The following is a 15,198-nucleotide window of genomic DNA, read 5'->3' as shown; positions in this document are numbered from 1 at the left end:
CCCATCCAAAAAGAGAGAGTGGATGAGCCCTGGGGAGGACAGTGAAGCTGAGGTGGAGGCCAAGCCCTCAGATTTAGGGGAAGAAATTGGTGGGGCTGGTATGACCCCTATAGCAACTTCATCAGGGGCCCAGGATATCCTTGACTCTGGGAGGGCCCCATCTGAAGATACCCCTCATGAATCCAGCCCTGCTTGTCATGCCAATGGGGACAGGGTGAAATATTTAAAGTCCCTTTGCATCATGCCCAGGTACCAGGAACTTGTTGAGCTTGTAGATGGCTTGCCAGAGACAGTAAGTGATAAACTTTCTTCAAATACCAGGTTAACAAACATTTTGTACAGGAACCTGATGCTGGACCAGTCAACCTGCCTGTCTGGGCATCTTTGGCCTGGAGTGCCCAGTATTTGCCCCAGGAGATGCATGGCAATGGGGATTCCTTCTGGAAGGCACTGTATCAATTGCAAAGTGAAAAGTTTGCATCCACCCAGAAAGGTCTTACCATTGTACTGGGATTTGGTTTGTTGTGGAGGGAGTGCAAAAGAGCACAGGACATAGAATCAGATGACCCTGAAGCTGCTAATCTGGGCTTTTTGCTAGGCTCAGGTCTTGATATCCACAAGGGGGAAGATGTTATGGGTGCAGTGGGGCTAGTAGTTGCAGGACTGCAGCAGAATTCTGGTGGCTCAAGCAGAGGGATTGGTGCACAGGAAACAACTGGGGTCAGTGCAGGGGATTCCTGTCCCATCCAGGGGGGTGGCATGAAGGAATCCTGGAATACAAGAAAGGATGTGAGGAAAAGAAAAAGGGGAGGCAGTGGGGATGTTGATCAGAGGATGGCAAAGGAGGGTGAAGAGGCAAGCAAGAAATCAACTAGAGCTCGTCAACCAACCAAGAGAGCTCTGGGTCTTGGTCTATAAATAAACTGTAGATGGTGTGAATCAGTGTGAATCAAAAGGATCCCTATATATGGCTACCCATGCTCATTGCAAGTTTCAAACCCTGTGAGATCACTGACATCACCTGGAGGTGAAGAATGGCCATGGATTCAGGGGGTAAGGCCACCCCCCAGTGAGGTTGGCCAACACTGGTCTCAGGGGGTATGTCCATCTGGAAGTGTCATCAGAGTCAATACTTCTGGTAACATCTAAATTGACAAGCAATTGATTATGCCAAGGGAATTTTCAGGGTTTGGCCAACCCTACTTCCAGGTGGTGAGGTCTGTGTCCATCCCCCAGTGAAATTGGCCGACACCACTTCCAGGGTGTGGGTCCATCCCCCAGTGAGGTTGGCTGACACCACTTCCAGGGTGTGGTTCCATCCCCCAGTGAGGTCAGCCAACACCACTTCCAGGGTGTGGGTCCATCCCCCAGTGAGGTCGGCTGACACCACTTCCAGGGTGCAGGTCCATCCCCCAGTGAGGTCAGCTGACACCACTTCCAGGGTGCAGGTCCATCCCCCAGTGAGGTCGGCTGACACCACTTCCAGGGTGTGGGTCCATCCCCCAGTGAGGTCGGCCAACACCACTTCCAGGGTGTGGGTCCATCCCCCAGTGAGGTCGGCCAACACCACTTCCAGGGTGTGAGTCCATCCCCCAGTGAGGTTCGCTGACCTCCCTCCAACATGTTGGCCTATCCACCATCAGGGTCTATAGGCCGATGTCGGTTAGTCCCACTTTCAGGACCGAATGTGCATGTTGGATGACCCACTTTCTGGATTACATGTGACTGAAGGGTCTGTACCACATTTGTGCTCAAGCTCAATATTCAACCCCACAATGCCCTAAAACATGTGTCTTCATGGGTAGATGATTAGAGGCCTGTGACACCACCCATGGTGCTACAACCCCATATAACATACATCTTTGTACGCAGAAGATTAGAGATCCAGATGGCAGATTACACAAGCTGTGCAGCCACAGCAAATCCTCAATATGCATCTGTGCCAGTGTCAATAAGATCCCACCAAGCTTCAGTTGCACCATCCATCCTTTCCAGCTGCTGATCCTTGTTGCACAAGTGCTCACAGGGGTGTTGTGTAAATAGTCGTTCATCAAAGTCTCTTAGCAGTCAAATGTTCTCCTGACCATGACTACAGGAGAGAGCAACATAGGCATTGAAGGGGGTGATTTTGCCTGTGGGGGGGAACCAATGTCAACAATGCAGTACTTGATTGTCTGCGCTTGTGCATGGTAATCAGTGAAAGTGAATGCAGGCATGATAGGGCATTGGATCTGTGTCACCATACACTTGCTGCCAGAAGTCATCATGATGGTGAAAGTTCTTGAAAGAGGCATGATGGGCAGTACTCCCAATGGCAGACCTGGGAGGGACCCTGCCTTGGTGCGCATCATTTCTAACAGGACAAAAGCAGGTGGATACTGCAACACAATCAGATGTGATGGAGAAGGTTGCACACATTCTCTGGGGTTGAGGACAATGTCCACAATATGGCCTTGTGCACCATTTGCCATGTCTAGGTCTGTTGAGATGTTAAAGGTGACCATCACCTCCATTCTGATGGCAAGCTCAATTTTGTCAGACAGCCCAGCATGTTCCTGCCTGTTTTGTGCATGGCCAGTCTTCGGTTTAGTAGCCACAGCAAATTTCTTGGGCAATGACAGTGGATGCCCAGCTATGGAATCCCATGCAGGGCAAATGACCAGATAGGACCCAAGGTCCCCTGACTGAGATTGAGTGCACATCAAATTCCAATGCATATGCACAGCATGTCAAGGTGTGACCAGCACAGCATTTCTCCAAGGTGCTCACAAGAAGTCAGTTGCCCAACAATGGGGGTCAGAGAGCACCAGCCCTCACAGCATTGACAGGTGATGGTCCTTACAGTTACTGTGACACACATGATGCAAGAGATCCATCCATCTGGCATCAGTCACTCACACTTGAGTCTTGAGTTGTACAACAATGTCAAACTGTTCAAAGATCTGTTGACCGATTACCTGATCCTCTGTATCCTTTGCAAGATTGCAAGGCCAGTAAAGAGGTGCAGATGTTTTGGAGGCCATGGGAGGAAATTGATGGAAATCCCCTACAAGGATGACATTCAACCTGCCAAATGGCTCCTCAGATGCAATGCCCATACATGCCAACCTTGCCTGACAGATGATATTCAAAAGTTTGGAAAGGAACTCCTGGGAAACCATGGAGATTTTGTCAATGATCAGATAGTGCTTATCCCACCAATACAACTCCAATGCTTTCAGAGTCTGTGCCAATTGTTTACTGCCATTGAGCAGGACCATGCCTAAGGAGACAAAGACATCATCAGCAGAGAGCATAGTAGTGCAGATGAAAACACCATGAACCTATGAAGTGTAATGTCTTGTCATCAATGACAGACACTGCTATGCCTGTGTAGGCAGCCTTCACTAGCATGAAGTTCTCAGTGATGGTCTGAATTGTTTTTGATTTACCAATGCCACCCTCTCCAGGTATGATCATTTGCAGTTGATCTGGATTGCCTCCCATCAAGAACTGTTCTAGGTGCCAGTTTATGATGTCATATGCACAGCATTGGTCTCGCAATAGATTGTCCAGGTCAGCTGGCTGCAGTGCAGTCGATTCTTCAACAAGTTGGGCAAGTGAGTACATACCTCCACTATCACTGAGGAGCATTCCATCATTGGCATCCACACTGCCAACATCTCTCAGAGGATCAGATGGCAAGGTGAGTGATGTCACGCCAGGTTTGGCAACCATTGCCTCCATTTCCCTTTTCCACAGAATGAGCAGCTCCTGGTCTTGCACAGAAGCAATCTGAAATGAAGAGGAATGTTCACAAGAGAGAGAGATGTTGATAGCGAACACTCCTTTGTGTGTGCCAATGTTGATTGCCTCCATCGCATGTTTCTGTTCTCGGGCAGATGCTTGTTCTCTCTGGAAGTTCTCGAGGTCTTCCTCTCTCAGTGTAAGACTCTTGTGACTATCCCATTCACCGATGCAATCCAACTTGCCAGGTTGTTCAGCCTCTGGGAAGCCCTGTGATCTTGGCCCAGCATTGTGATTGGAGGGGGAGGATTCACATGCAGTCTTCGACTCATAATAGTATTGTATCCCTGTGACCACACATCTGTGCCAAGGTTCCATTTCGTCATTGAACTCCTCAAACATGTCAGTCCATGATGCCAAATTGTTCTTGAGGTCAGAGGCCTGACACCATGGTTTCAGCAATGCCAAAATACATGCCAGAAAATAATCATGAACACTGTTGTCATCAGCATGGGGAAACCAGGGTCCAATCAGATGAGGCAATGTGTTGTGCTCGCTTGCATGACAGACATGACAGTGTGACTTCCACTTTGGATGCTGCTCTGAATAGTATGAATGCAGATGCACAGGCTGGCCACATTTGGGCACAGAAGGTGTGGGTGGGCAGGTCTGAGACTGTGTATAATGCTCCTCCCACATATCTGTGATGAATGCGAAAAGACAGAAGTCCTCCAACTCTGGCCCGCAAAAGACATAGTCCTGCATGTGCAAGCAAGGAAACAAAACACCAGCAGGGGTTGAGCCAAAGGTAATGATGTCATTGTCATCACTGGACCTATTGATGTTTTGACTGACTCTATGAATGTGGTCAGGATGGTGCCCAATGTCCAACAGCTCAATGAACTTACATGCCAGAGCTTGACATGCAAAGCTCAGGAAACATAGTTTTGACAGAGGAGAATAAAGCACCGGTGTACAAGGCAGCATAGTTGTGAGATGTGAAGTTGTTGCTGAAGCCCATGAGATATGACATCACCTGTGGTCCTGACAACTCTGTCTCTTGATTGATCACATTGATGCAGCAGTACAGTAGTAAGCAGTTGTGTTCTCACACATCATCATATTGAGGATTCTCATGGTGATATGGTAGTGTTGATGCCATCAACATGTGGCACCAGGTGCACATGCAAACACTAATGGTGAGAGGGCCAGAGCATGATCCAATGATGAATGCCCAGACATGAAATGGCAGGCTTGCATGGGAAATACTGTTCATGGTGGGAGGAATTTCATGATGAGGTGGGCTGTGGAGAGGAACAAACACATACTGACTTGCAGAGGGGGGGCCTCTCTCATCATGCATAAGGGGGGCTGACAATGCGACCTGCAATAAGACATGGAAATGTGAGAGCCCTGAACAGGGCATGGCTTTGCTCACCATCGACACATTGCCTCAAAGATCAAAGTCAGAAAGAGGCTCAGGCATCATTCATGCTGCAAGATGAGGGGTGCAGGTTGTGAGGTTGCCCATGGTGATACTTTGGATTGGCAGAGCAGTGGAGTACCATGCTGAGGCCCAAAATATGATAATCACAGCAGACCAAAAAAATGTTACTGATTTTGGGTTGGAGTGACCTTGTAAACAAGGTGACAGGTAAAATAACAGTCATTCAATGGCATAGGGGAGCAGTCACTGGCAGGGAGCAGCAATCTCTGCAGTGAAGTTGAAGTCAATGGCATTGGGTGGCCATTGAGTGGGAGTTGCCCACAAGTTCATGCCAGTTTGTTGCAACTAACACAGTAACTACTGTTGGGCTCTGTTGCACCACTCACAATGGCATGTCAACCATGAATTATTGCAATATTATTGCAATAAAAGTAGTATAGATGTTGCAATGGGTGCTGCAATGCATTGCAACAAAAGTAGTACTATATGAAATAAAGCCTTAAAACAGAAAGTGACTCTCACAACTTGGACTTGCCAAATCTAACACCTATGGCACTATGGCACCACACATGATACACAAGGTGCTGCAACACATTGCAACAAAAGTAGTATAGACATTGCAACAGGTGTTGCAACATGTGTAGTATAGATGGCAATAAGATTAGTATAATAATGCAACAGCAACACTACCCTATGGCACTATGGTGCTGCACACAATACACAGATACTCATGGTCACAGTCAATTCATGGTTACAAAGCAGTAAGATAGAAACTAAGATGTTTCAGAGCATAGGAGAGGGAGATACACTATAAGCATTGGCAACATCCAAGAAATGATGCATGACACCCATCAGAGAGAGCTTTGTCACCTGTTGCAATGGCACTAGCATGGCCCATCCACCAATTTGCATGCCACTCAAGAAACTGTAATGTATGTTGCTTTTCTTCAAATAGTAGCCTAACCTCCTCTTCCCAGCAGTGTGTGCATGTGTGTGCTTTGCACCACTCCACACAGATAGCTAATATGGAGTTAAGATTAGCACTAAAGTGAGGTTGATGAGGCTGCTAGAAGATGCTTACCCTCCTGAAAACCATCATCTGATTCCTTCTCTGTGGCATGATCACTGTACCCATATAACCACCAAATCCAAGAAACATGGCACCATCCCTCTCCAGGCTGGAGGTTGTAAGCATCTGTGAGTGCACTAATGTCCTTGTCTGCAAGTGGGCGAAGCTTGTCCCTCCACCCAACTTGTCCAACCAGGGGGGCAAGAATGGTTAATGCTCAATATGCTACATGATACCTTGTAGTAGCACTATTTATCTTGGTATCTCGGGCTTTGAGACAATTTTGTGTGCAGGTGTTGGCTCCTTGACCATGTAAAAAACAATCCTTGAATTTGAGCATGTATGCACAAGATTGAAGACCCTGGATGTCATTACACATACCATTATGGCTGGTTCCTTGTGCATATATGAAATAGAGAAACCATGGAGTCCCATTTCATTTGGCAATATCAGCTTGATGCATTTATGTGGCATGATAAACAGTGACTCAATACCAGTAACAAAGGATGAGTAGGGAAGGGGGGTTGAAAGCAAGTGAATGCACAACTGCTGTAATAAATACCTGACCTATAGTAACATGCTTTTCATCTAGCCTCAGAATTAAAGTTGAAGGAACATACATGTCAATCTTCAGGGTTAATCTTGACAATGGCAATGCGACAGGTGGTTGGACATCCTTGTTGGACATCCTTGGGGTTTGCAGTATGTTGATCTTCAGGATTAAAGTTAAAACTTATAAGGCAAAATCCTGGTGAAATGGCAGGTGATCAGACATCATTGATTCATCCTCAGGGTTTTTCAGTGATGCTTCTTTCCTAATCACTCACCTCTGAAGAAGTTTGTGTAACATGGAGCATGAGCATTCCCCAGACCATGGACTGTGGACTTTGGTGATGGTGAATTGCACACTGCACTTAGCATTTGGCACCTGAGGTTACATGATTTGAGGACTAATTGAAGCCTGGAGATGGCGCTTAGGTAGTGGACTGGTTATAAAATGAGAGAGCATGAGACTAGAATCACCTGCCATGCACTACAATGTCTTGGTGGGTAATCATAGGTGGGACCAAACCTGGCATTTACCATGGGTGGTGAGTCAGACTCTTCAACTGACTAATGCATACAGATAATGATGGAAAACTGCATCATTATAGTCCATATATCCTTTGTGGGAGGTCATCACCTCCACTCCCTATTGCCATTGAGTGTACTTCCATGGACAAGGCAAAACTTGTCATGCAAACATTGGATAGCATCTTACAACCAATACTACCTGAACTGACCACCCATGACTTGGTCACCTTCCTCAACAAGTTGCCAGCAGTTTGAGACCTCCTCAAAGACACAGGTGATAGTTTCTATGCAGTTGTTGTTGGAAACCCCCCTGGTGTTCATTGCACTGAGTAAGTGTCTCATACTACAAATTCTCCCCAACTAATCACAATCCTATACTAGAGAAGGAGCCACTCATGCAGGGAGCTCATTTCATTGGGCAAAATGGAAATGGACTGACACACTTCATGAGGCCTTAGTGTATATGGTGGTGAAGGGCATTGAGGATCAACTACCATGAGTGGTGACAGTAGACAAAGTAGCTGAATCCACCAGTTAGTGTCATATACCATTCTCCCTGCTGATGTTGTGCACTTACCATGAATAGGCCTTCAAGATGCTGATGTTGTAGGCCTTCAAGACACTGATGTTGTGGTCCAACTTCTCACTTTGACCTCAGCTCTGCCTCTGATTTGGTGTGATTCTGGATCTCATACAAGCCCAATTATATATGCACATGTACAGAGTCTTAGGGGGATCACAGAAAGTTGCCACCACTACTCTGAAAATACAGCTACCTATATTCATGCCCAGGTGCTTGGTGCTCATGCAGCACAATATCTCACTGCTCATGGCTATATGTGTGAGGCTATTGACACTATTATATGTGCACATAATGGTGCATTAAGTGACCATGTATTTGCTCTTTGACTTTTGCAACATGGCCTTGCCATGGTGGAGGCTTTGTATTTGTGGCATTTGATTCAGTTACAGTGATTTGTCTTGTCCTGACTTTTGCTTGAACATTATTAGTTGTATACACAAATTAACAACTGATTTTTGCCTAAACATGTGCATGACTCTGCAAAATCTAACTATCAGACTGGGAATATGAAACAAAACAGCATGAAACACATGGGTATAAAGTCCTGAGACATTCTGGAAGGCGCTGTCTAGTGTCTGAATTCTTCATGCTACAGAATGTCAGGAGACTAAAGGGTATACATGCAAATGCACTAATAGGTATGAAGCAAATACATGATTAGGATTAGTTGTTTGTGTGTATGGTTATCTGCTGTAATAGGCATATGTATTAAATCTCCTATCATGACAACATGCTCTTACTACTCTGACAACTTCAACATGGGGTGGATAGTCTTGGGACTTTCTGGGAGGTGCTGTCTAGTGTCTGAATTCTTCATGCTACAGAATATCTGGAGACTGAAGGGTATACATGCAAATGTGCTAATAGGTATGAAGCAAATACACAATTAGGATTAGTCATTTGTGTGTATATGGTTATCTGCTGTAATAGGGATATGTAGTAAATCTCCTATCATGGTGACATGCTCTCATTACTCTGACAACTTCAACATGGGGCAGCCAAAATTATACAAAACACAAGATCAAAAGGTTTTGGCTGCTCAGGCTTATCAAATGAAATACTATCAGAGGTATCAAATCTATTTCTCTTTATTCTGAAGGACACTTCTCAGCTCAGGGCTGTTGTTCATCCTCAGCCATAGAGACAAAATAAACCTCAAGCTCAAGGCAAAATGAGGCAGAGCCAAGAGTTCTTTCCAGTCAGAGGAGACTTCTTTGTACAATTGGGTTTCTAACTAGTTGTTACAGAAAGTTACTTACTCTTATGAGTCTAGGGTAATCCATTTGGACACAGAACCATCCCCTGAACTGCTGTGTGCACTCACTCCACTCCTCATATATTGTAATCCAACACCCTTCAGTGGTCCCAGTGAACGATGGGACACCGAACCATCCCCTGAACTGTTGTGTGCACTCACTCCACTCCCCATATCCTATAACCTGACACCCTTTGGTGATCCTAGTGAATGACAGGACACAGAATTGTCTCCTAAGCTGCCATGCACACTCACTCCACTCCCCATATCCTGTAACCTGAGACCCTTCAGCAATCCTAAGGAACAACAAGGATTTGGGCCCAGGCAGGTCAGAGGTACTTGCCTGGAACAGTTTCATGCCTCATCGCACCCTGATAGGCAGTTTCATGTCAATTCTTCATCATGCTCTGGGCCAGATTCCATTGATCAGATCAACCACTCACTGAAGGCAATAATAGGGAACTCCTGTCACTCATTTATGGACAACCTATGCCAAAACTATGTCAATAGTGGAGATTATTCAAAAATTTGGGCTGTTCTGTCCAAGGTGGATGGCTTGGAGTCATGAGTGCACAGGTTGAAATGGCAACACTGGGACAACCTGAATGATCCTACCAAGGAAACATATGATTGTATTCACTTAGTATCATGAATTCTGGAGGACCTCTTGATGAATGCTATGGAAGGTGCAGATGTAGCTGGGATGCATACAAGAGGCATTTTATTGTTCCAGAACTACCCACTAGACACTATGTAGTACTACAGAATGAAGTGGTTCTCTCACTATCCAAATGTGCTGACCCTGCACTTGCCACAGTTTCAAGAACAATGACTTGTGGTATTTGATAATTGAAGATCTCCAATTTATCTGAATCACCATCACTGTCTTCACTCTTGTGCTTTTCTCCTACATGCCAGTTGCATAGTCACTCAGTGGCCATTCTGTGAATCTGATGCATTCTGTAGTGGCTGAGATCTGTACATGTGATACATGGATGCATTGTACAAAGACATGTCAATGTGCTATGTGAGCATGAAGATGGATTACTGTCATTGCCTTCACTCTCACTTGGTGGCTATTCCATGAATCCGAGACTTTCTGCAGTCACTGAGATCTGTAACATACATGGCAGTGCAAGTCAGATGGCCACAGGTTGAACCCACCCCTTTTAACTGTGATTTCCAAGTCAGATAAATGTGAATCAAATGCTCTTGTAGCTACTGGATTGCCATGACTGGCATGAGTGTAATACTAGGACTTGTATTTAGGCATAACTTGATAGCACAAGCTGATAGATGTCCAATGAAGAAAATCAAGTTCACCTTGGGTTTGAATCCTGGACAACCCAGGTACGGCCTCCCAGATGGAGTATCCTAATACTGATAGTGACCTATGTATGTCATGCCATCTCACACAGATAGTGTGTACATCCCATCCACTGTTCAACTCAGAGATCAAACCTGCACTGTCTGGATTTCATCCAGCAATCATCTGCACATCACCCAGGCTGCATCCAGCAAGGAGGCTGCCAAACACCCTTGTGTGTATCAGTGGTGCATATGTACATCTAATCTACTTTTCGACTTGGAGATTGAACCTGCATTATCTGACATTCATCCAGCAGTCATCCAGACATCATCCACAGTATATCCTGCAAGACAGCTGACAAACATCAGTGCATACACCTGTTGGGCTTTGGCACCAGGATCTGTGTACCATAGATTGGGTAAGCATCGCTTATCATGATTACTACATCTCTGGGCCCACAACAACTTGACAGGCCCCTCCTGATCACAATATTATTGGCACCTACCTACACTTAAGTGTGTATACAATTACTGCTGATTGTCAATTACTTGTGCCTAATACATTCAGTCACAGCCATACTGCCTACCCCACAGTAACCATTGACATTCATTGTGGGACAGTAAGCAAGCTTATCTACTGTAGATCTGACTCTCAGGTCATCAGCAGTCACTTGATCTTGAGTGTTCCAGGGGAAGTATTATTGATGGTTGAACACTCATTTCCTAGTGCTGAGACAGCAGAATGTAGGTCATCACAGTGTCCCCTGTATTTTTGTGCTGAATTCTTTTCAAAGGGTGGAGGCAAGTTGGAAAAAATGGATGGACATGCTTGGCATGCTGGGACAACAAAGTCCACTCAAGAGACCATGCAAGGAGGCATGAAAAAACACAGACACATTTGAGCTCTGTTCAGTATCATTGTTCTAAGCACCAGGGAGCTTTTGATGCAGGGGGCTGTGTACCAGGTGATGGTGAAAAGTTCCCCAGTACCCATGATCAATCCATGCATGGTATTGGCCTTATTCTTGAGGAGATATCTGTCCCTAATGTGGAGGATGGCTTTGGGGAATACATTGGTGCAGACTTTGGTGAGGGGGGGGTTCAGTTTCAGGGGTCTCTTCTTGAGAAGAGCCATGCCCAAATTGCAGCAGCTCTTTCTAGCTTACTTGATGAGGATAAATTATCAGATGAAGAGGGACCAGGGGAGCAAGATGGGGAGACACTGGATAGTGAATCAGAGGTGAATATGTTTATGGGGACTGGAAATGGTATGGGTTACTACTGCTAATGTCAAATTTGTGATTTTTGACCTGAATTTTAGAAGGGGATACTGGAATGAAATCTGATGGATGGATGACTACTTCTGAGGGAAATGAGTGGTTTCCATGGCCAAACAAATTGGTATGCAGCTATTAACAGAGAGGACTGACATTCACTAATAATACTCCAGTCTTGTACAATAGATATCTTGATGCACATCCCTTGCTCTGTCTTCTCACAGTGTCAACTTGATCTCTTGATGTGGCTACTACACATCAATGGCATTCAAGATGTACCATCTGTTAGAACAATGAAGACTCTTGAAGATGACCTTCAAAAAATCTGTGGTATTGAAACTTTGCCTTTCACTGGTGCTTTTGGGCACCAACATTATATGAATTCATTTTCAGACATTATCAGGCAGGTTGGTGGTTCATTGCCATAACTGACAAATACTGATTATGATAATATAGGAGATGGCTAACCCACATATTCAACCACAACTTCACTTCTACCCAGAAAACTCAGGGGGACAGTTGAATGAGGCATACCAGGCCAGAAGATGGTTAAAAGAAATAGATCCAACATAGCTGACTCCTATGATTTGCCTTCATGGTCAAGATTTTTTCATATTTGAGCCAGCCCTTTTGTCAAATGGGCAGGTTTGCATGCCTATAAGGTGGTTTAAATGTGGAGGGCTTTTTTTTGCCAAGGCATGGTCTCTTCATGCTGTTGTTAATGACACAGGAAGTGGTTGGATAGTTGAGGGGCACACAGAGATTGAAATCTCAGAAAGAAACTTACTGGTATCATTCAAGAATTGGAATATCGGTCAATCAACATCTGTTCTCCCTCCTGCACACAATATCTTAGGTATGTTTCTTTTACTACTACATTTGTCCTACTCAAAACAACTAGGAATTGAAAATAGTCATCAGGCTGGACTGTTGTTGGAACCATGGACACTCATAAACCCACATGAGGGAAATCATTGGCATGTGCTTGCAAATGGAGCTTATGTCTATGGTTTTCCAATCTGGCTTCACTGTGATGATACTTCAGGGAATGTATCAAAATGTTGGAACAAGCACCATTCATTCCTGTTCACACCAGCTGGCTTGCCACATGCTGCAGTGCATCAGGAATACAATGTTCACTTCCTATGCACATCTAATGTTGCACCACCCCTTGAAATGTTGGATGGTTTTGTAAATCAGCTTGAGTAATTTTATGTTATTTTTGGTATTCACTCTGATTTATACATATTTTCTAGGGCTGCTCAAGAGACAGGTGTATGGGCATGGGATTGTGTACACAAGGAGCAAGTGTTAATGATTCCCTCTGTCTTAGCCCTGTTGGGGGACAATCCAATGCAAAGTGAGCTTGCCTGTCATGTAGGGTTGAGGGGAAAATACTTCTATCATGTTTGCAATGTCAAAGGCCATGACACTCAAGACTTGGACACAAATGCTAATGATGACACACTGGAGCAGAGTGATGGAGGACAGAGTGATGGTCAGAGGTCAGTCAGGAGTGCAGGGGGGGAGTCAGTTAGTGGTAGAAAGAAGGGAAAAGGGAAAGAGACAATGAGTGGTATGGTTTCTCAAATTAAGTGATTTCTGAAGGTATGGGCACATATGACTGTCTAGGCAACTACTTAAAATTTTAACCAAGATTGGTGAACCTCACCAGTGAGAGCAGTCAATAATTGAGCTCAAATCAATGTTTACAATGGCATCTACCATAGGGAATAATACCAAAATCAAGGAGAAGATGACATCAACTGGATTGAAAGACACATATCTTGAATACTTTATCAATGGGATTGCAGCATCATGTAAGAGGCAGCAAGGAAGCAGTTCAAAGCAGGAGGCACTGGATGTGTTCATCAAGGGACTTCCTGAGAATGTGTATAGCCCAGTGTGGCACATCAAAGGTGAATGGCTTGACATGTGACACAAAGAAAAAAATCCTCACAACCCCATAGGACTTAATCCTCATGCAGACACTCCTGTGGAGGTGCTGCACACTGTTCTTTTAGGATTTGTCAAGTATTTCTGGAGAGATGTGGTGAACATCAGGGTTGGCAAGGACAAAATAAAGTGTGAACTTCTTGAAGCTCACCTGTCTTCATTTGATACAACAGGGCTAGGGATACCACCCCTGTCTGGTCACACCCTTGTCCAGTATGCTGGATCATTGGTGGGCTGTGACTTTCATGCAATAGCACAGGCTGCACAATTTGTTCTCCATGGCCTTGTTCCACAAGAATGCTATGAGGCCTGAGTAGCATTATCAAAAATGATCCCCCTCATTTGGAAACCAGAAATTGAAGATGTTGATTGTCATGGTTGTGCATTCATCCTGAGTCCTCACTCACTCTGCACCCCTTTCTGCCAGTCATTCACTCAATCTGCACCAACTCCGCCCAACTTCTGTCAGTTACAAGCCATCTTTGCTCCAGCTGCTGTCAGACTTGTACTGCTCTCCTACCAGACCAAACAGACCATTCTCTGAGGAGTCATATGACCACCTTTGGACTCCTCCCTGACAGCTCACAGTCAGGTACTCTGCAGTGCACACACCACATGGTCCAGTGCCTGGACTGTTTCCTTTTCTGGATGTTCTATGTTACCTGTGTGTATGTCCTCTGTCTGCCCTTCATTTGTCATCTAGGAAGTTTTACTTGAAAATTGCTGGGTCTCTGTATGTCAGTTCCAATTCCACTTACTGTACCTCCATGGTAGTATAAAAGCATGTATCATACTCCATCATTCCTCAGTACAAATATTGACTTAGTTCTACTCCCTCTGTCTCCATCTTCTGCCTGTTGGAGTTACCTCTGACTGTCCATCTGTACTCCCCCTCTGAAATATGAGGGCTGAGATTGTGCAAGGGGGTAGTGCACAAGCTAAACCTGATGCCCTCACTTCACTCCACCCTTACCTCAGCAGATTTTGTTCCTGCCAACACTCTGCCAGTTGGAGTTCTGCTCTTTCTGTTGGACTTGCTTCTGAACCTCTCCCTGGACCTCAACTAGTGTCAGAGTTGGTCAGAGTAGACCTGGACTTGACATTGATGCTCACTTGGTAAGTGAATAGAACTTCCCCTTTTGTTCAAGACTTATTTCATGTGCCAGACACAACTTGAAATTGCAATTCAAGAATTTCTTGCTCACACTGCATGCTGGACACCTTTCTGGTTCAACAAACCCAAATTTCATATATTGCTCCACCTTCCAGAGCATATCCATTGCTTTGGTCCTGCTGCCTTGTTTGCCACTGAAGGATTTGAGTCATTCAATGCAGTCATCCATGCCAAAAGTGTTCACTCAAACTGACAATCTCCATCACATGACATTGCAAAGGCATTTGCTCATGGAAACCACATTTGTCACATTCTCAGTGGTGCTCCATTACATATCCATGCAAATCACCCCAACCTTGGAGTTCAAATAAAGAAGCTGATTGAGAAGC

The 15,198-nt window shown here is 45.0% G+C and overlaps 4 protein-coding genes across 4 annotated transcripts; 2 read left to right on the top strand and 2 right to left on the bottom strand.

Annotated features, from left to right (window-relative positions):
• Positions 1 to 22: 22 nt before the first annotated feature.
• F5J12DRAFT_900041 (uncharacterized protein) lies at positions 23 to 918 on the top strand (the record flags this gene model as incomplete). Its single annotated transcript, XM_051748188.1, has 2 exons — positions 23 to 292; positions 343 to 918. 2 exons carry the CDS (start codon positions 23 to 25, stop codon positions 916 to 918), a joined length of 846 nt encoding a protein of 281 aa, XP_051594082.1.
• Positions 919 to 3,556: 2,638 nt separating this feature from the next.
• Positions 3,557 to 4,128, bottom strand: F5J12DRAFT_788087 (uncharacterized protein; the record flags this gene model as incomplete). Its single annotated transcript, XM_051743718.1, has 2 exons — positions 3,557 to 3,564; positions 3,612 to 4,128. 2 exons carry the CDS (start codon positions 4,126 to 4,128, stop codon positions 3,557 to 3,559), a joined length of 525 nt encoding a protein of 174 aa, XP_051594081.1.
• A 1,828-nt stretch (positions 4,129 to 5,956) lies between these two features.
• F5J12DRAFT_788086 (uncharacterized protein) lies at positions 5,957 to 6,368 on the bottom strand (the record flags this gene model as incomplete). Its single annotated transcript, XM_051743717.1, has 2 exons — positions 5,957 to 6,193; positions 6,255 to 6,368. 2 exons carry the CDS (start codon positions 6,366 to 6,368, stop codon positions 5,957 to 5,959), a joined length of 351 nt encoding a protein of 116 aa, XP_051594080.1.
• Positions 6,369 to 11,933: 5,565 nt separating this feature from the next.
• Positions 11,934 to 15,062, top strand: F5J12DRAFT_908172 (uncharacterized protein; the record flags this gene model as incomplete). Its single annotated transcript, XM_051748992.1, has 7 exons — positions 11,934 to 12,146; positions 12,313 to 12,412; positions 12,596 to 12,944; positions 12,996 to 13,315; positions 13,470 to 13,658; positions 13,710 to 13,981; positions 14,862 to 15,062. The coding sequence occupies 7 exons, from the start codon at positions 11,934 to 11,936 to the stop codon at positions 15,060 to 15,062; spliced, it is 1,644 nt and encodes a 547-aa protein (XP_051594079.1).
• Between the last annotated feature and the right edge of the window lie 136 nt (positions 15,063 to 15,198).

Source organism: Pisolithus orientalis (genome assembly GCF_024613125.1).
Source record: "Pisolithus orientalis strain OTSU chromosome Unknown F5J12scaffold_188, whole genome shotgun sequence".
NCBI classification, from domain to species: domain Eukaryota; kingdom Fungi; phylum Basidiomycota; class Agaricomycetes; order Boletales; family Pisolithaceae; genus Pisolithus; species Pisolithus orientalis.
Note: the sequence above shows the minus strand (reverse complement) of the source record. Positions and strands in the feature narration are given on the sequence as shown.